The sequence below is a fragment of the Sceloporus occidentalis genome, unplaced genomic scaffold (genome assembly GCF_023333645.1).
Source record: "Sceloporus occidentalis isolate IW3139 unplaced genomic scaffold, rSceOcc1.0.p SCAF_3, whole genome shotgun sequence".
Classification (NCBI taxonomy): domain Eukaryota; kingdom Metazoa; phylum Chordata; class Lepidosauria; order Squamata; family Phrynosomatidae; genus Sceloporus; species Sceloporus occidentalis.
In genome coordinates, this window is record NW_028316983.1 from 104,907,728 (window position 1) to 104,927,783 (window position 20,056).

The 20,056-nt window shown below is 40.2% G+C and overlaps 1 protein-coding gene across 1 annotated transcript; it reads left to right on the plus strand.

The window, feature by feature from the left end:
• Nucleotides 1-395: 395 nt before the first annotated feature.
• LOC149316530 (RNA 3'-terminal phosphate cyclase-like) lies at nt 396-16,960 on the plus strand. The gene is made up of 11 exons (XM_089515757.1): nt 396-649; nt 3,488-3,588; nt 5,213-5,356; nt 5,779-5,902; nt 6,773-6,831; nt 8,793-8,934; nt 10,634-10,758; nt 12,805-12,863; nt 13,471-13,565; nt 14,123-14,227; nt 15,190-16,960. Exons 1-11 carry the CDS (start codon nt 599-601, stop codon nt 15,286-15,288), a joined length of 1,104 nt encoding a protein of 367 aa, XP_089371883.1. The 5' UTR covers nt 396-598; the 3' UTR covers nt 15,289-16,960.
• The last annotated feature ends 3,096 nt before the right edge of the window (nt 16,961-20,056 follow it).

Consider the following 20,056-nt stretch of genomic DNA (forward strand, 5'->3'; position numbering starts at 1 on the left):
TATATACACGCGCGCACACATCACACACACACACACACAGATATATATATATATATACATACACACTTTATATACATTATATATATATATATACACATACATATATATATATATATATACATTATATATAACATAAGACATATACATTACATACATATATATACACACACAAATACACAAACATATATATATATATATACATATATATATACACACATATAAAATACACACACAGAATATACAGTATATATATGTGTGTGTGTATGTGTATACTCTTTGTGTGTAATATATATATATATATATATATATATATAACATATTAACATATGTATATTATATATGTGTGTGTGTGTGTATATATATATATATTTTAACCGGCTGCCCTTGCAGAAGGAAGCCAGCAAAGCCGGGGCAGTAGCCAGCCAGGCTTGGTTTGGCAGCTGGGGAATCCCTTCCGGCCTTTGGGCGGCGGAGGCCTCGGAGGAGCCGGGGCCTGGCGTAGTCCCTCCCTCCCGGGGCGCTGGGACTGCTTCGTTCTGTGTCCCGCCGGCGCCTCGTCCAGGGCTTCTGGAGGGGGCTTGGCGAGGGTCGAGGCGGCATGATGGGCGACGGGGACCGGGTGGAGATCGATGGCGGCATCATGGAAGGGGTGAGGCGGGGGAAGGAGGAAGGGAAGGAGGTCGCCCCAGAGCAGGGGCCAGAGGCACCCCAAAATGGAGGGCATGCCCACGTTATGAAAGCTCAAAACACTGCTAGGAATGTAGAAGCCACGCTTCGGAGTCATGCTCAAAATGGAAGGCATTTCTTGGAATGCCTGAAGTGGAGGGCCCTGTCCTGGAAAGGAAGGAGGACCCTGGCCCTCCTGCACTAAAAACACCATAAGAAGCTCCTTAGTCCTGCTCAGAATGGAGGGATGAAGGGTCAAATGATGGAGGACCTGTCCTGGAAGAAAAAGGAGGACCACTTTTGGTCCCAGCACCCCAGAAGGATTAGGGAGGTGCAAGTCAGGGTGCATCTACACTGTAGATATAATGCAGATTGACACCACTTTAATGGCCAAGGTCCCATCCTAAAGAATGGGATTTGTAGTTTTGGGGAGGCACCAGCACTCTTTTGGGCAGAGAAGGCTGCAGTGCGGATGCAGTCATAGATGCAGCTGGAGCTCTCCCATGTGGCTATGGACTTTCAGGCTGCTCTCCCCCCATAACTCTCCCTTCTTTGGACTCAGTTCCCCAATGGGAATATGATCCCCTAAGAAGTGGATCCCTTTTAGATCTACTGGGCAGAAAAATCTCATTGAATGGAGTAGGGCTTGTTTCTTTGTGCAGAATTGCAGCCTTATTGATCTACCTCACAGGGATGGCTGTAAAGATAACTTTCTAATTCATTATTCATTTTAGTGTGCTCTCATTTTAGGGTGCCTTAAAGCGGTTTCTGATTTACTGCAACCCCACGGTGAACCTATCATGGGGTTTTCTTGGCAAGGTTGTTCAAAGGAGGTTTGCCATTTCCTTCCTCTGAGGCTGAGAGAGTGTGATGGCCAAGCAGGAATCGAACTCTGATCTCTACAAGGTCCCTTTGCATACTGATTATCCTGACTAACACGGTTGTGTCTTTTAATTTCTCATTCATGTTGAAAAAGAGGCAGTATGTCTGTATACTCTAATCGGATGCCCTGTAAAATGGTTGGTGAGGCAAGCTGTGGCCATGCAGAAGTTGTTGGACTGCATTTCCCATCACCCTTAATCAACATATATATAGCAAATGGTGAGAGGCAATAGGGATTAAAATCCAGTATCATCTACAACAGTACTTCTCAGGCCATTTAATGTGGAGGAGCAGCAACAATTACAGTGGTACCTCGGGATACGAAATACCCAGGTTACGAAATTTTCGGGATACGAAAAAATCCCATTGGAAAACATTGTTGCGATTTCACACGGAATCGCGGCTTTTCCCCATTAGCGCCTATGGGAATTCGGCTTGCGAAAGCCTTTCGGGTTACGAAATTGACAGCGGAACGAATTAATTTCGTAACCCGAGGCACCACTGTATTCCTTTCCACTGTGACAGGGACAAGTGTGATTTTTGTGTCCATGGGTTGTAATTGTGTCTTTCTTACCTCTGGAAGCTCACCAGGGACAGATAGCCAAGGGCTCAGGGGTCAGGACCAGTCCAGGGAAAGCACAGTTTGTATATCCCTGGTCTGGAGGATTATAAATTCCCCAGTCCTGGTAGTAGGATTTGCTTCTATGTTAACATGCATGAGAATGGGTTGCATAAATGCAATAATATAATGGTACTTAAATTGTTGAAAATAATGGTATAGGTTGAGTCTCTCTTATCCGGAATTCTGAAATCTGAAATACTAATGGCTGAAATAGTTATACCTTTGCTTTCTGATGGTTCAGTGTAAACCAGCTTTCTTTCATGCACAACATTATTTTAAAACATTGAATAAAAATACCTTCAGGCTAGGTGTATAAGGTAGTTTATACATCTAGCCTGAAGGTAATTTTAAACAATATTTTTAAATAATGTTGAGCATGAAAGAAAGCTGGTTTACACTGAACCTTCAGGCTAGGTTTATAAGGGAGTCAGCATGGTGCAGTGCTTTGAATGTTGGACTAGGACACCAGCAGACCAGGTTTTGAATCTCAGCTCAGCTATGGAAACCCCTTGAGTGACCTAGGGTAAGTCACACTCTATCAACCTCAGAGGATGGCAATGGCAAACCCCCTCTGAAGGAATATGCCAAGAAAACCCCATGATAGGGTTGCCATAAGTCAGAACAACTTGAAGGCACACAACAACAACAATAACAAAGGTGTATAAGATGTATATGAAGCATAAATGAATTTTGTGTTTAGACTTGGGTCCCATCTCCAGCAGATCTCATTAAGCATATATATATATGCAAAAACAGTGTTCCAAAATATTTCTTGTCCCAATCATTTTGGATAAGGGAGACTCAACCTGTACTTAATAATACTAAATTAGTACTTCATAATAGTACTTAACTGCTTAGTTAATACTTAATTGGTACTTCCCTGGGTGACTTTGGGCAAGTCGCATGCTGTCAGCCTCAGGGGAAGGCAATGAAAAATCTCCTCTGAACAAATCTTGCCAAGAAAACTCCATGATAACCTTAGGTTTGTCATAAATCACAAATGACTTGAAGACATGCAACAACAAATTTAATTAGCACTTCCTTCTCTCTTTTGTCCTCACAACTAACCTGTGAGGTAGGTTATGCTAGGAGTGACCCAAGTCAATCCAGTAAGTGTCAGGGCTTACAGAGAGCTCTAACATGGATGCTGCAAATCCAAGTCCATCCATACCTCTCATGGTATTTGCTGGGAATTCTTTATCCTTTAATTTTAAGTGAGGAGAGACAATGGTTACCGAATGAGGAGAGAAGGTCACCAATCAGATACTCAGCAAGATTCAGTATTCTTCAGTGTTGATCATCTTTTTTTCTTTGCAGGGTGGCCAAATTCTGCGTGTTTCCACAGCTCTGAGCTGCCTCCTTGGTACACCTTTGCGGGTGAGAAATATTCGAGCTGGCAGGAGTCAGCCTGGCCTTAGGTAAAATTTGTCAAATTTTTGTGAGACCATAGTAGTTACTTTTAAAACAGAATGTGTGTTGGGGTACATAAGGCGTGTGTGTGTATGTGAAATTAACTGTAGGAGAGAAAGTGATATAACAGTCTTAAGAGAACTGTAGGAGAGAAAGTGGTATAACAGTGTTGGCTAGTAAAAAAAGCCTAATAGGAAACTAGCATGCAAACATTTTCACTAGTCTCCTGGAGGCTGATGGAGGAAGGAATATATTTCTAAACTGCACATGGTGAAGGGGGGGTTCCCTTCTTAGAAGATTCTGTTTCTGTTGGAGCAACAGAAGAGGGATAGCATGTTTCATCCTTCTTCCACTCATTAGGTTACATGAGGAATTCCATGCACTCACTTGCACGTTGTTCTGATTGCTGTTGGCTATCAAGTCAGTGCTTAAAGACAGGACAAGTCTACACCATTGGCTCTCAACATTTGGTCCTCCAGATGTTTTGGATGTCCGCTCCCACAATAACTGCATTCGTTGTATTTGCAGGAACATCTGGGGGTTGAAGTTCAAACCATCTGGAGGACAAAAGGCTGAGAACCCCTGGTTTGCACTAACCCTTCTATTAGGCTTAGGATGCATTTACACAGAGGAAATAATGCAATTTGACACCACTTTAATTGCCATGGCTCCATTCTATACAATCCTGGGATTTCTAGTTTTGTGAGTGCTCCATAAAGAATTCTGGAGTCAGCTGGTACTTACTTTGTCTGTTGATATAGCACATACTGCTATAATAGGATCAGCTAGAGTAGAATCCCATTCTTTCCCTGCTCAGAATTTATTGCATTCTTCACTGCAATAAATTCCATTCTTTTTTCACCATTCTCCCAATGCTGATAATGTTAAAAATACCTAATTAGAGGACGAGGAAGAAGATAGTGGAGGCTGGGGGACATGAGACTTGGTGGAAAAGAGCTTCTTTGTGAGAGGCTTTGGCCTTGTCTACATGGGCTATTTAGTCCGAATTCCTTCTGAGCTTGCTGTGTACTGTTTACAATACAGGGTCAAAATCCCAAATTGGGCTCGGAATGTCTTCATTTGGAATTTCCTCCCCTTAACCTGCATTTTAAAAACTGATCTTTTGCTGCAGGTTTCCCCCCTATTACCAGCTCTCTCTGAAGTGATGACAGGAGTTTGCCTTCCCGGGTGGCCCTTGTGAGCTGCCAGGCGTAGCCACTGCAGATGCAAGTTGCTGTGTGGCCAGAACAAAACATCGTTGTGATCTCAGTGGCGGAGCCTGGTGACAAATGGGAATCATGTAGTAAGGCAGCTGCCATCATTGCTGTAGAGAGAGCACAGGCAATGGGAGAAATTCAGTGCAAGAATACTCTGGGAGTTGCCTAGAATGTTTGGCCAGTGAAAACAAGGCCTATAAAGGCCTGCTTTGCCCATTTCTGCTTGGGAGATGTCCCCAAGACTTGTCAGTATTCATCCACAGATTGTATGTTATTATGGGGCTATGTCTATACGCCTTCCTAGCCACTGCTGTAGTGTGGTATTGACACTGATCATGCAGAAGGTTAGCACTCTGTGCAGTGACCATGTACACAGGCAGTATTTATGTTCTAATTCAATATTCTTGGCTTCCAGGCCTCAGCACCTGTCAGGACTGGAAATGGTTAGAGACTTGTGTGATGGAAAGATGGAAGGTGGAGAAATCGGGTCCACAGAAATAACTTTGACGCCTGGGAAGATCAAAGGTGGAACCCATGCTGCAGATACCAAAACAGCTGGGTATGTTTCTGTGCATTTGATGGTAGTCACATAGGAATGCTCACCCAGTGTTCTAAAAAAGGGCTGGAGAATTTTTGGCCCTCTGTATGATTTGGCCTATAATTTCCAGTCCCCACCTGCATGGCCAAGTGATAAGGGATTATGGGAATTGCAGTCCAAAACAATTTGAGCATACCAGTAACTGATTACTTGTAGCTATGGTTGGCATGTTGAACCTGACTTGGAGAGACCTAGATTAAAACCCTCACTAAACTGTGAAGCCCAGCTGGTGATTTGAGGCCAAGCCCTTTTCCACCTAATTTGCCTCACAGCATCTGTTATGAGAATAAAATGGTGGGTCTCTCTTGAGCTCCTTGAGGAAATGCAAGATATAAAAGAAATAACAACAACACATTCTTCCTTGTGTCCCATTCTGGTTGTAGGAGTGTTTGCCTGCTGATGCAGGTCGCAATGCCCTGTGTGTTGTTTGCAGCTGCTCCTTCAGAACTTCATCTGAAAGGTGGCACCAATGCAGAGATGGCTCCCCAGATTGACTATACAGTGATGGTAAGGAGTAGTGTGCCTTTTGATCCTACATGCTAAGTAATTCCCCCACCCCCCATCATATAATTGTTTCACAGATTTCTGTGCCAGTGCATAACAAGAACAAAAACAATTGGAATTGATTACTTTGGAAAGTCTCTGTGAACCTACATTGCCTGACTTTCCAGGCAAGCATTCTCTGAAAATGCCATCCACAGATGCTGGCGAAACGTCAGAAATAAACTCTCCTAGAACATGGCCACATAGCCCAAAAAACCCACCAAAAACTATGGATACCGGCCATGAAAGTCTTCGACTTCACAAAGAGTGGAATGTTTATAGTTCAATTTGAACAGCTGGGATAGTATTCTGTTCTACTTTGTGCACTCTTTCTAGGATATGTGAAATGTTGGCTCAGTTCAGACTTAGTGTCAACTATAGTGAGCCTTGAAAGAGGAGATGCCACCTCTTCTTTTCCTGCTGTGCAAGGGGAGGATATTAGAATTGCCTGCTTTTATTTTGCAACAAATCCTAGTTTCCTATTTTTTTCCCAAATGCATAAAACTGTTTTGCATAAACCACGGCTTCTTAAACCACAGTCAAACCACAGTCACACTGTGGCTTGGGATCCTGATTTGAGGGCAAAGTATTGCTTGTGGAAGCCTACAATTTTTTTTTCATTTGGACAAAAAGAAGTGGGAGCTTCTGATCACTTCCCAGCACTACCCAAAGCAAAGAGGAAGGGGAGAAATAGGTATATAAGCCAGTGGTCTGAACTGAGCTGCTCTTTTCCCAGTAAGATATTTTTTCTTTATTTCCTGCATGATAGAAAGGGATCTCTTACTCACTAGAAGAATTCATCTGTGTTTTTCAACAAATGTATTTACTTTGCAGGTCTTCAAACCAATTGTTGAAAAGTTCAATTTGACACTGGACTGTATTATAAAAAGGAGGTAAGATCCATTATTGTATGGCTCCATGTCTTGTTTACTAACTAAGCAGTAAACTATGTGTTATGAGTTTCTCTGACCAGTGGCTTTTCTGCACTTACAGCAACAGAGCAAAAACAAGACAGTCCAATGGAAGATCCCTTTTCTATATAGTCTAATTAAAAAGACAACACTAAACTGTTACTTATTCCTTTTTCTTTTCTTATCCTCTGGCACTACCTCAAGTGGAGATTGTAATCTCCTTTTTCTGTTTTTATCTTCTCACACTTATCATTGCATGAAAACCCTAACCCAGCTTTCTCAATCCTGGGCCCCCCAGATGTTCTTGGACTGCAACCCCTATCATACCTTGCTAGCATAGCTAGAGCCATTGGTTATGATTGCTTTTGTCATTGGGGACTCAGAGTTAGGAAAGACTGCATGTGGTTAATATTCACTATGGCAGAAACACACAAACATTGTGAACCATGGTTTGAAACTTTAAACCTTCATTAATATCAAGAGTGGGAAAACTACAGTACTCAAAGTCCTCTTGTTGCTCCCCAACCTCCCCAAATTATTATTTTTTCTGGGCCAATTTTTCAGCAATAATTTCTCCTAAAACAGTCCAAATTGCACCAAAGCCACCAAGAAATGCAGCAATTTAATTCAGCCTCACCACTGAGACCCCCATCCTCTCCTGGGAAATACTTCCAAAACAGCCAAAATTAGCTGAAAATCGCAGCTGGGAATAACATCAAATCATTGTTTCCAGTGTGCTTGGTGTACATAGCTATGGCCTGTGTTGTAAAATATCACTTTAAAAAAATAACATATCACTTATTACATATTACTTGTACAAAAAGTAATATGGGTATATTACTTATTACTTGCCCAAAAATGCAATAAGTAATATATCTCTAATTAAAATTTTAATTAAGTGTTCCTTCTGCATTAAAGCTACCATCTAGGTGCTACCATTAAAGCTACCTGTAGGTGTTGCTTGTTCCCTGCTAAACACTTGCTAAAATTTTCTCTTCTATACAATCATTAAAAGTGCTGGAACTCTCTTCTGTTTTCAGTCAAGCAATTCTAATTTTCTGTGTGCAGCAAACCTGCTCCCAGCTTGCTTGCTTTCATCTCTACAAAAGTAGGTTTTTAAGCACTATACAAATTGGTGGTGGGAAGTGGAGTGAAGGAGAAAGTCTTTGTATATACTAGAGACTCTCCTTATTCTTAGAGCTGCTTGGAAGCCTCTCTCCCCTGACGCACCAGCTGGAGGACCTTCTGAAAAAGTGGGCAGGGTCTTTGCCTCCAAGCAACCTGTTAGAATTAAGGGACCAAAATAAAAGTACACTCAGCCTTCTCTATCCATGGATTCTTTATGGATTCATGCTTCCATGGCTTGAAAATATTTTAAAAAGCTATAAATTCCACAAAGAAAACCTTGATTTTGCTATTTTATATAAGGAACAGCATTTTAGCATGCCATTGTATTTAATGGGACTTGAGCATCCTCGGGTTTTGGTATCCACGGAGAGTCCTGGAATCAAACCTAAGCAGATATCAAGGGCCTACTGCAAAAATAATGAGTACTATTTTTCTTTAATGAGAACACTTCCTGAGGGATCTCTAGGTCTCTAGCATGATTGTATGATCTACTTCTGGTGGAAGTGGAGCGGTGGCAGCCATTTTCAATGAGGGCATAATGTATAAGCTTCTCTGAAAGAGATTGTGATGGCTGTTTATAATAGGATCTTGCAAACCTGTTGGGAAAAAAGCCACTATAAGTCTCAAGCATAAAACTGTACTTGTTTTATTTAAAAGTATATGAATTCTTATAAATTACATATAAAATTTGTTAACTATTATGTTGGAATACTACTTATGTTGTTTTGCTGGTAGAAAGAGTGCAGATGGCCATGATGCAGACTGATCTGCTTCAATGAGAATGTGACCTGCATCCAATTACTGTGTCTCAACAGAGGTTACTACCCCAAGGGTGGTGGTGAAGTAACAATCCGAATGTCCCCTGTTAAACAGCTAAGCCCAATCACTTTGACTGACCGGGGCACAGTCACTAAGATACATGGGAGAGCCTTTGTTGCAGGAGCTCTGCCAATCAAAGTAAGTATGTTTTGTAATCTGGGGAGAGTTAGGGAACATGGGGAAAGATGTGTTTCCTATATAAAGGGTTAGATCCAGAGTTAATCATGCTTAAATTAGACTTACCAAAATTGATAGGACAAGATATTTGCAATATAGTTAAAAGTGCATATTTAGAGGGCCAGTGTAGTCCATTCTGCTGCCTGCGGCAAAGAACAGGATGTCCTAGCACCTCTTCCACATACAAAACCCAGTGGGACTGGCAGTTTAATCTTAGTTTAGTATTGGCAACAGAACTGCATCTCCTCAATGCACCTGAAGATAGGGTAGTTTAGCAGATGTAGGGCAGGCCACATGGCCTGGAGAAATCTGCTCCTTCTGACTGTAGTTCATGTAGAAAGTTCAAAGTGCAAATTCTACTGTCTCCAGTTAAAGAGCTCTCCTGAGGTAAAAAATCCGTGCATGAGACCCTGGAGTGCCAGATCTGATGATACTGGACAAATAATCTGACTATGAGAGCTTGGAAAAGTAACTTCTTTGAATTATAACTCCATTCTGGTTGGGGGAAAGCTCTGAGCTGAAGCCCAAAACTATCATTTTCAGGCAGTGGGTATAGGAAGAGCTTGTTTTTCTAATCTACATGTTGCTTTTAGGATGTAAACATACATTAATTCTGCAATGTAGATGCAGCCTCAGTCTTCAGTCCATGACTTGGTGTCATGCAGATGCTTGCACTCGATATCTAGCCCTTACCACTAGAATTTTGCTGACTTTATTTTTAAAAAAATAGTGAAAATCTGGAATGATTTCTGGCTCTTATTTATATTTCCCGAGGAATTCAGAGATTGGTTATCTTTTCCTTAGTAATAAGTATATGCTACTGTTATTAGGACTTCGAGAGACCTAGGTTCAAATCCCCTCTTAACCATGGCAACCTACTGACCTTGGGCAAGTCACACTTTCAGCCATAGAGGAAAGCAATGACAAATTATGTTCTTAGAGGAAGGCAGTGGCAACCCTCCTGTGAATAGAAGTTGCCAAGAAAACACTATGATAGGGTGGGCATAAGTCAGAGTTGACTAGAAAGGACATAACAACAAACTCTTTTACTTACAAAAATACTTGATTGATTTGATTTATAATAATTGGAGGGCGGGAGAGACAGAAACATGTTTAACAGGGGTTAACCTTCCACTGTGTGTGTGTGTGTGTGTGAGAGAGAGAGAGAGAGAGAGAGAGAGAGAGAGAGAGATACATAGCAAACCAAATATCTATCTCATTGTGTCAAGTAGAGTTTTGCATTCCAGATTAGATATAGACTTGCCAGTCCACAAAGAGAAGACTGTTCCTGTTTGTAGAAGGAACAGAAATACACTGTAGACTTGTGCTGGAGGTAAGGTCCAGAAGCAATTTTCACTTATACTCTGTTCAACCCACAGTGCCACTTTCTGTGTTGTTCTGGAAGATCCCTTAAAAGTTTTCAGTGGACTGAAGGGAAAACTGGTGACAATAGCCTTGTCCCTTTTCTCCAGTGAGAGTATTCTGTGAGTGAATGGCACTCCAGTCACAGGAAGTCTGGATCTAACCCATCATGTGCAGCAGCTTCATAAAACAGTTAGCTGCCTCCAGTCTTTTTTCCTTTGCAGGATCATCAGTATACAGTATAAATCTTTTATATGAAGGATTTAACCATGGTACCTGTTTTGTTTTGCAACTTTAGATAGCAAAAGACATGGCTTCAGCAGCAGTGAGGTGCATTAGAAAGGAGATCCGGGATCTCTATGTAAATATTCAGACTGTTCGAGAACCTGACAATGAGGCCTTTGGAACTGGAACTGGAATAATGTAAGTAGGTTCAAATTGCCCAGTATTTCCAGTCAGGGAGCTGTTCCCCTCCAAATTAAGCCAAAGGGTTTGATTCTGATGTGATTTATTTCAGCTGATCGCAATATGATTTTGTTATACTACATGGATTTATGCTACACTAAGCCTAAATGCCCTAAAAGCACAAGATCCTGTCTGAAAACAGAAACTAAGCAGGGTCAGCTCTGGTTAATGCTTGGGAGCACTAACCAGTTTCCCAGGGAAACTGCCAATGAATGCCAGGTGCGTTAAGCTGTATTTCAGAGGAAGGAGTTGGCAAAACATCTCGTGAATATTTCTTGCCTAAGAAAATCCTATGAAATTCATGGGGTCACGTTGATAGCAATTTGAAGACATGTACACGCATACACTTCAGAGTCAGCATGGTGATTTGAGACTAGGACTGCTAATTGCCAGGTTCAAATCCCTGTTCAGTCATGTAAACCCACTGGATGACTGGGCAAGTCACACTCTCTCAGCCTTAGAAGGCAGAGGGAAATGTTGTCTGAATAAATTTTACCCAGAAAACCCCACAATAGGGTCACCATAAGTCAACTTGAAGGCAACAACAACACAACAAATTTGGATTGGTACTTGGATGGGAGATGTTATTAACATGTGCCTTAAGTCTTTTCCAACTTATGGTGAACCTAAGGTGTATCAGGAGGTTCTCTGGGGCTGAGAGTGTGTGACTCACCGAAGGTCACCCAGCAGGTTTCCATGGCTGAGCAAGGAATCGAACCCTGATCTCCAGAGTTGTATTCCAATGCTCAAACCACTACACCACGCTGGCTCTGATACTGGAGGCTGCCCGTTAGTACCAAGTGCTGTAAACTATACATCAGAGGAAGCAACTGGCAATCCACCTTTTGAGTATTCCTTGCCTTAGAAAATCCTATGAAATTAGTGAAAAAATGGGGAACTGGTTGCCTACATGCACATTTGGTTGTTGTTGTTGTTGTTGTTGTTGTTGTTAACCTTTATTTATAAAGCGCTGTAAATTTATACATTATATAAAATTATACATTTAGTACTTAAATGTGTTCTTCAAGTCATGTTTGTATTCTATGTTTGTAAGATTATGGTTGCTGACTTTAAAAATGTCAAGAGAATGATCTTTCTACTTTGCATGTATACATGACATAAGATTGGTCCAAGACATTTTGCTGCTTGAGGTATGCTGCTTGCTGCCATTATCTGAGACATTTTATATCACATTTCATTTTTTTAAAAAACATCAAAGCAGTTTACAATATAATAATGTTTTTTTAAAAAAACAGAAGATATACTAAAATCAAGTGCTAGAATGTTAAAAATGGGACATAGCAGTGCAGTGTTTTATTTATTTAGTGGACTATTCCATGTTCAGAAGCCATCTGGATTGACTGTTGAACTGTGGCAATGAGATATGGTCTTTTCTCATACCTGAGGGCAGCAAGCTAATTTAAGGGGCAGAGGACAGACTGTGTAGCATGTGTAACTCTGACATAGTGTACACATAAGTGTATAATGCAAGTTTATTGGTTTTTCATACATTCACATTGACGCTTAATTGACTTCACTTCTGTGTAAATTCAGTCCATTAAAATCAGTGGACTGTTGGGTGCTCTGCTCCCCTGAGGAAGGTGGTTTTCATGTTTGAAGACATGATTTGGGACCAAAGAGACTGTAAAGCTTATATCTGTGTCTGTACAGTGGACCCTTGTTATCCACTGGGGTTTGGTTCCAAGATCCCCTGTGGATCACAAAATCCGTGGCTGCTCAAGTCCCATTAAATACAATGACATAGCAAAATGGTGTCCCTTATAAAAAAAACAATGGAAAATCAAGGTTTGATATTTGAAATTTATACTTTTTTAAAAAACATTTTCAAACCGTGGATGCTTGAATCCATGTATAAAAAATCATTGTATGAGAAGGGCCAACTGTATTAGTTACCAAAGCTTGATAAAAGATATTTTCTTTACATAATTGCTTTGATCTGGTTAGTTAATAACCTACCCCCCCTTTATTTATTTTTTAATTAAGAATTGTTGCAGAGACTTCCACTGGCTGTTTACTAGCAGGATCATCCCTTGGAAAAAGAGGTGAGAAGTATGGCATGAGGCCATTTCTTTATGCAATTTAGTCTTTCAGCGAAAGCTGATGTGGCTCTCTGACATATTTAACAGTACTCTTCATGTTTTTCATCACTGATGTTAAAAGCCAATATGGTTTAGTTATTACATCACCTGGACTAATTATTTTTTAATTTATTTTTGGGTCTGTAGTCCACCTTTTTGGGTCTATAGTTCACAGTAAAACTTTTTTTTTTTAAAAAAAACCCCAAAAACAGTAATCCAGTCCAAATATTACAGATTAATGAAAAACAACATTTAAACCATATCAGTAAGAAAAAGAAAATGTAGGCTCTTAGGAAACTAAAATAAAAAAAAATAGGAAAAGCCAGAATATTTTCCAGCAAAGCTGGAGTAATTGTCCTTGCCACTTTATTGTTCTCTGCAACACCTTGCTGGAATGGTGAATTACATCTGATAACTCAGCCCTTAGTTTTTATGCTGCTTCTTTGCTGACATTGTGAGAGTAAATCAAATTATGCTGAACTGAATTTTTCCCCCCCATATTTTTTCCATTCATTAAAGAGACAAACCTGTTTGGGTACTATAAGTTCTCCTTGTCCTTTTTTAAAAACAGGTAAAAGTGCTGACAGAGTTGGAACTGAAGCGGCAGAGATGTTGCTTGGCAATCTACAACATGGAGGAGCTGTGGATGATTACCTTCAAGACCAAGTAAGAGATGCATATAGAAAGTCTCACACACAATCAACAAGGTTAGCTGAGGGCAGAGGGAGACACCATCAAAATAGGAAAGCTGGGATATCAGAATAGACACTTCCCCACATAGATTGGGATTCTGGGAACATATTGTACAAGTATCCAAAATTTGCCCTGTTGTTTTTATTGACACAATTCAGCATGGAGGCTTTAATCTATAAATAGGAATTTATATACTCAGGCTGTATCTGCATTGCAGAAATAATCTGGTTTGACACCACTTTAACTGCTGGCTCATTGCTATGGAATTCTGGGACTGGTACTTTTGTGAGATATTTAGCCTTCTGTCAGAGAGCTCTGGTGTCAGAACAAACTACAGATTCCAGGATTCCATAGGCTGGAGCCATGACATTTAAAGCAGTGTCAGACGGCATTAATTCTGCAGTGTGGCAGCAGTTTGTGCCAGGTAGTCAAGAAGCCTTGCTTTGACTAGTTTCCCTTTGGTTTCGTGGGTTGTGTGTTGTATCATGACAATATCTGATGGTAGTTGTTTTGTTTCCTTCCCTTTCCAGCTGATCATTTTTATGGCTTTGGCAGATGGGATCTCGCGAGTGAAAACTGGACCAATTACTCTTCATACAGAAACTGCTATACATTTTGCAGAACAGCTGACCAAGGTGAGTGCGTTGTTTCTTTTAAAAATCAGCTGGTAAGCACATCTGCCAAGTCCTGCCTTTGTATTGCTAGATTGTGGCAAAACTTGGTCTGGCTTAAGACAAGAATGAGGTGCTGGCAAAGAATGAGATGCTGTTATTTGTCACTGCTTTGTTTCATGTATGGAATGTTTGCATATACATAATGAGCTACCTTGGAAATGGGACTCAATTCTAAACATGATATTTATTTATATTTCATATACACCTTATTTTTAATATTTTTGTGCATGAAACAAAGTTTGTGTACACTGAACCATCAGAAAGCAAACATGTCACTATGTCAGTCACCCATGTGGACAGTATTGGATTTTGAAATATTTTGCATTTCAAAATTCTGGATAAGGGAGACTCAACCTGTAATAGAAAAACTGAGGGCACCATCACTAAGAGAAGCAAATATGTTGTTGTGTGCCTTCAAGTTGTTTGAGACCCTAAAATGAACCTAGCATTGGGCTTCCTTGACATGATTTGCTTTTACCTCTCCCTCTGAGGCTCACTAGTGGGTTTCCGTGATTGAGCTGGGATCTGAACTTTGTTCTCCAGAGTCATAGTCCAGCGCTTAAACCACTACATCACACTGACTCTCAAAAGGGGATTATCTGTATGCAAAGGAGACAGCTGTCTGTAGTGACGTTCCAAGTTTGATATTCCCTCTCTAGAGGTGTTCAAGTGATGAAGCTGACATTACAGTCTTTGTGGTGCCAGGCCATGATGTTTTTTTTTTGCTCAAGCATCTTAAGTGCTTCTCCTGGTTATAAAGTTTTATTGTTTAATGCCTCTCAGTTGTATTGCTTTTACGATGGCAATTTATATTATATTTTTTTTACTTTGGGGTTTGTACACTACTTTGGATTCTGTTTGGATGAACTGGAGGGTAATTAATTTAAACCATTTTTTTAAAAAATTACTTTTTAAATTTGCAGGCTAAATTTACGGTGACAAAATCAGAAGATGACGATTCGTCCAAGGATGCCTACATTATTGAGTGTCAAGGAATTGGGTTGTTAAACCCCAACTTGTAGTTGCTGCTGATGTTGCATTTGTTTTTTGTTTAACTATTACCTCCATATTGAATTGCACTGCATTTCATCTATACATCTGAGAAAATATCATGCGATGAGTAATTGGTCTGAATTAATTCCAATAAAAGATAGCCGAAATGGAGTCTTCCTTTTCTCTCTGATGATAAAACACCGCAGAGCAGCTGTTCAGTACAGATACTGCTGAGCTGCAAGGTCGTCAGTTTAAAAAATGGCTTCTGCGATACACTCATACCGTACTTCTTTTTCTCAGTGGTTGGGGGAGTGGGGGGTTTATCATATGATTTTTTTTTTTACAAGCATTGAAATATAATATGCAGGAAAGTACATCAGTCAGCAGCTATCACCTACCATTTTTTATTTAAATTTCTGTAACCATTTGTTGGATATAATTACATAAAAAAGCAGTATCAATAGATGAAGATGTTTGCTGCTATTTTTAACAGAATTGCATAGATCCGTAATTAACAGTGTTGCTCGCTAATAATGGCACTACGTGTGTGTGTTTGTGTGTTGGGTATTTTCACTTTTCGAATAAGAATCTACAATACGAAGAATGTACATTGAATATATATTGTTGGGATTAAAATAGCAGCAACGTAACATAAACATCATGTATAGTACAGTAAAACACCTTAAATAAATAAATAAATAAAATGTGTAGTGAAACACCTTACCACAACCTCCCACCAACACAAAAAGGGAGAGCAAAAGATATGTAAAACAACCTATTTAAGTTTAATGGGGAGAAAGGGCCAAAGCTGTATAGTAGCTACTCAAATGAGAACATATGCTGTATTTATCTTTTCCCTTGCAGGTAGAATTTCATTTAGAGAAGGGTGATTTTGAATAAAATAAGAGCAGTAAGGCAAAGAGGCTAACTATCCCTTCTCCCCCTTTTCTTTTTAATCCCTGCATATGATGTGATTTTCAGGTTTTTTTAACATGCATCTCATGTATGGCCGTAGGTAAAGGCTGCAGTTTAAATTTACACGGTAGTTACATGGAGGGGAGGGGAAATGCTTACCTAATAAATGGGGACCAGGTATTTATAAAAGAGTCTGTTTCGTATACCTTTCAGTTTATGTAAATTATATATGAACATACCTAAACATTTTCTGATCATGTCTTTGCACTGCACAGAAGAGAAACGGATATAGTTCCCCACCCCATCTCCTCCCTAACTCTTTAGATTGAGGGATAGGGAGTCCTTTGCTGCTTGTCTGTATCATTCTGGGGGCCCTGTTAAAAACATCTGGTCTCCTAGGCTCCCAACTCATGAATCGTGGTATAATTGCCTGAGTTAGCATCAAAACTCTTTTAAGCATTCTTGGAATCTCACATTATTTATATGGAAGAAGGACCAGGCATTCATTATCCCTTCAGGGAGGAAAAAAAACCTATAGCATTAAAAGTAACTTTATGTTATGAATAGGCTGATTAATTATTTGAAATAGTATATAAAGCACTTGATTCCAGAATTTAGAAATCACCAGACTTATCAGTCCACATATATACAAGGCTACCTACTTCAATGTACCTGTTTCATCAGTTGGGTGGCAATGGCATGTAAGCACCTCTCTGTAGCATGTTTATACTTGGTTGGTAGTTTTTAATTCAAGAAATATGCTGTATCGTGTTCCATTTGTCTTCTGGAATATGTGTTAGATCATAAACCCAGTCTGAAATCTATAGGAATTTGTCCTCTAGCTATATTTACTGTCTGAAAGCAGAGGCCTTCCAAACAAGGCACCAGAGCACAGGCTACAGCCCTTAACAAATTGATTTTTTTGGTAAATTTTTTCCCCCCAGAACAAAAATGTTCTAAAAATAAATCCAGGAAATTGTTCTGACACCATTAATGTGACTCAGTTTTCACCCACTGTTCCCAGCTATCGGAAATTTGCTCTCAAGCTTGGCAGTAATCTCTTTCCAAACGTGTTCCTATGTAGTGATAGAAGTTGAATTGGACTAATTTTCCCTTTAATCTAACAGGTCCTCAGAAAGATTTCTATGTCTGGCATTGCCTGATGGTGGCAGCAGATAGCTATGCAAACACTGCATTTGAACATCTAGCTTCTAGAAGAAATAATGGTAGTGATGATATCGGTGCAAAGAAATTACGAAAGGAGCTTTTCCTCCAGTTGCAAGCGATTGCTTCTATGGCCCTCAGTATACTGCTCTATGATAGGGAAACCTTGAGAATATCATATCGGCTTTTTTTAAAAAGCAGCATGAACCACTATTGTCATGACAAAGTAGTGTCAGTTGTATAGCTTTGATCAGAGGCTTGATTTGGGGATTCCAGGATTGGTGGAATGTACAAAATGTTGGCATGGATATCTCTCCCCAACCCACCTCAATACTCTCTAAATGCTTCAGGTTCAGGGCTTTAGACCACTTGAAGCAGGGACCTTGCCCTCAGCCTTGGAAATTCACAGATCCTTGTTGCATTATTTACCGTATATACTCGACTGTAAGTCGACATCATGTATAAATTGAGGGCAGGTTTTTGGAGCCAAATTTATGAATTTTGATATGACTCATTGATAAGTCAAGGGCAAAACATAGGGATGTATAACAAAGGATGCAATGGATGAAGCAAAGGAAAACGGTGCCAGAAAATATACAAAATTCCAGCATACTAAAGGCTTCATGGATGAGAAAATATAAAGGGGGTGTGAGTGCTTACAGGACAGATGACACTCTTGCTTTTCACAAGGGGATGGTTCCTTTTTTAATAAGAATACAGTACAGTGCAATACTTACATTGACCCGTGGATCAGTTGACTCAGGTTTTTGGAGTCAATTTTTGACTAAAATTTCTAGACTTATACATGAGTATATACAGTATATATAATTACTTCAGTTTTTCTCTGGCATGTAATCTGTTTATCCTGATTTTATTTGTACACTTCCTTGAGATCTTGTGTTATAGGGCAGGATCTATCTGTCTATCAAACTTGACCAGTGAAGCATAACTTCTGGTAGGTTATACCATGCTGTTTAGGCTGAGTACAGGCCTAAGTTATGGTGGACTTCATTTCTACTGTCTGAAGATCACCAATATGGGGAGGCTTGGAAGCAGAAGGCTGATTCTAATGTGAAGAATTGGCCAGAGCAACTACAAACACAATAGTGGTATGAAGTATTGCAGTCTGCACAGATGGAATTGTGTATCTCTGGGATAGTTCTGCACACATACAGGCTCTCCTGAGTACATATAAGCTTTTCCTTTAATTTTTGGGTGGACCTACTTCACTTCCAAATTGAAGTGCTCAGGCATCCACCTATTGTTATTAAAGGAAATGATGCTAATCAGACATGTCGATCTTAAGAACGAAAGCCTTTTGAAATGAATGAATAAATGTACATTTGAGAGAGACAATTATACTGACATGACCCCCATGGATTTGAACTGAACTGCTGCACAACTCCAGCAGCAGATGCCCACTGCATAAATTCCATTGTCAAAACACACACACACACACACACAGAGGCTTTCAGAAACATAACACTTGATGTGTGCTTTTGAATTTTATCTTAGTGATGCTTCTCAAATGGAAGAGTGCTTACACTAGGGCTGAGGAACCCGTGGCCCTACAGAATTTGAATTCTTATCCCTATAGCCTGTAGTGGGGTATTATGGGAAAAGTAGTTACAAGAACTAAATACCCTAAAGGCACCAGATCCCTTGTGGTCTTAGCAGCTAAGCAGGGTTAGCCCTAGTTAGTACTTGGATAGGATACTGTCAATGAACGACAATTTCAGAGGAAGGAACTGGCAAAACCACCTCTAAGGTTTCCTTGCCTAAGAAAACCATATGAAATTCTTGGGGTACCCATAAATTGACAGGTGACTTGTCGGTGTGTGCACATGTGTGCATGTGCACACGCACAGTTTGTCAGTATCAGGATCAATGGATCCCAAACACTGGTCCTCCAGGTGTTTTGGACTTCAACTCCCAGAAGCTCCAGCCAACTTTGCCAACCATCAGGAATTTGGGGAGCTGAAGTCCAAAACATTTGGAGGACCACTGATCTAGATGGATAAATGTTTCCCATCTTGGTTTATATTCTGCCTCTCCACGGTCAGTAGAAAGTTGGGAGACAGCTCCATGCATCTAACAAACACCACTGTCATGTGCTACAACCCCTGTAGTTCCTTGATCCCAGCATACATGGATCTGGGGAGAGGCTCCCTCAATATGCACAACCATGTACCTAGGTGAAGAACAATGCTTCCTTGTAGTAGCTATTTATACATGAAGCAGATGTGATGTGCTCGCAGAAAGTTTGTTCAACATGAAGACTACAGGGCTCATCCATATCAAATTCAACATAATAATGAAAGATGAGTGTCCTCTTTTAGATGCATTTTATCCAAGTAGAGAAAGGAAACAGCCAGGATATTGTAAATATTATTTTAATATTAAAGACTACTTTAAAACAATCCTACAGATTACAGACTTTCATAGGCAGGGGCTTTTTTTTACTGAACTGGGGAGTCACTCTCTTGGATGACCGAGACGTCACACAAGTTCTAATCATAGTTTACAAAAGCCATAGTCAGCCAGGCAGATTTGTGACTTTGCAAAGTGTTTTCCAAAGTTTTAGGCAGAGGCCTTTTCCAATCATGCGCAATGGAGATGCTAGGAATGTGGGACCCAATGTATGAAAAGCATGTGCTCTGCCCCACAGTACTTTCCCCAAGCCCATTTTTTCACTGCCGGGTATCACATAAATGTTAT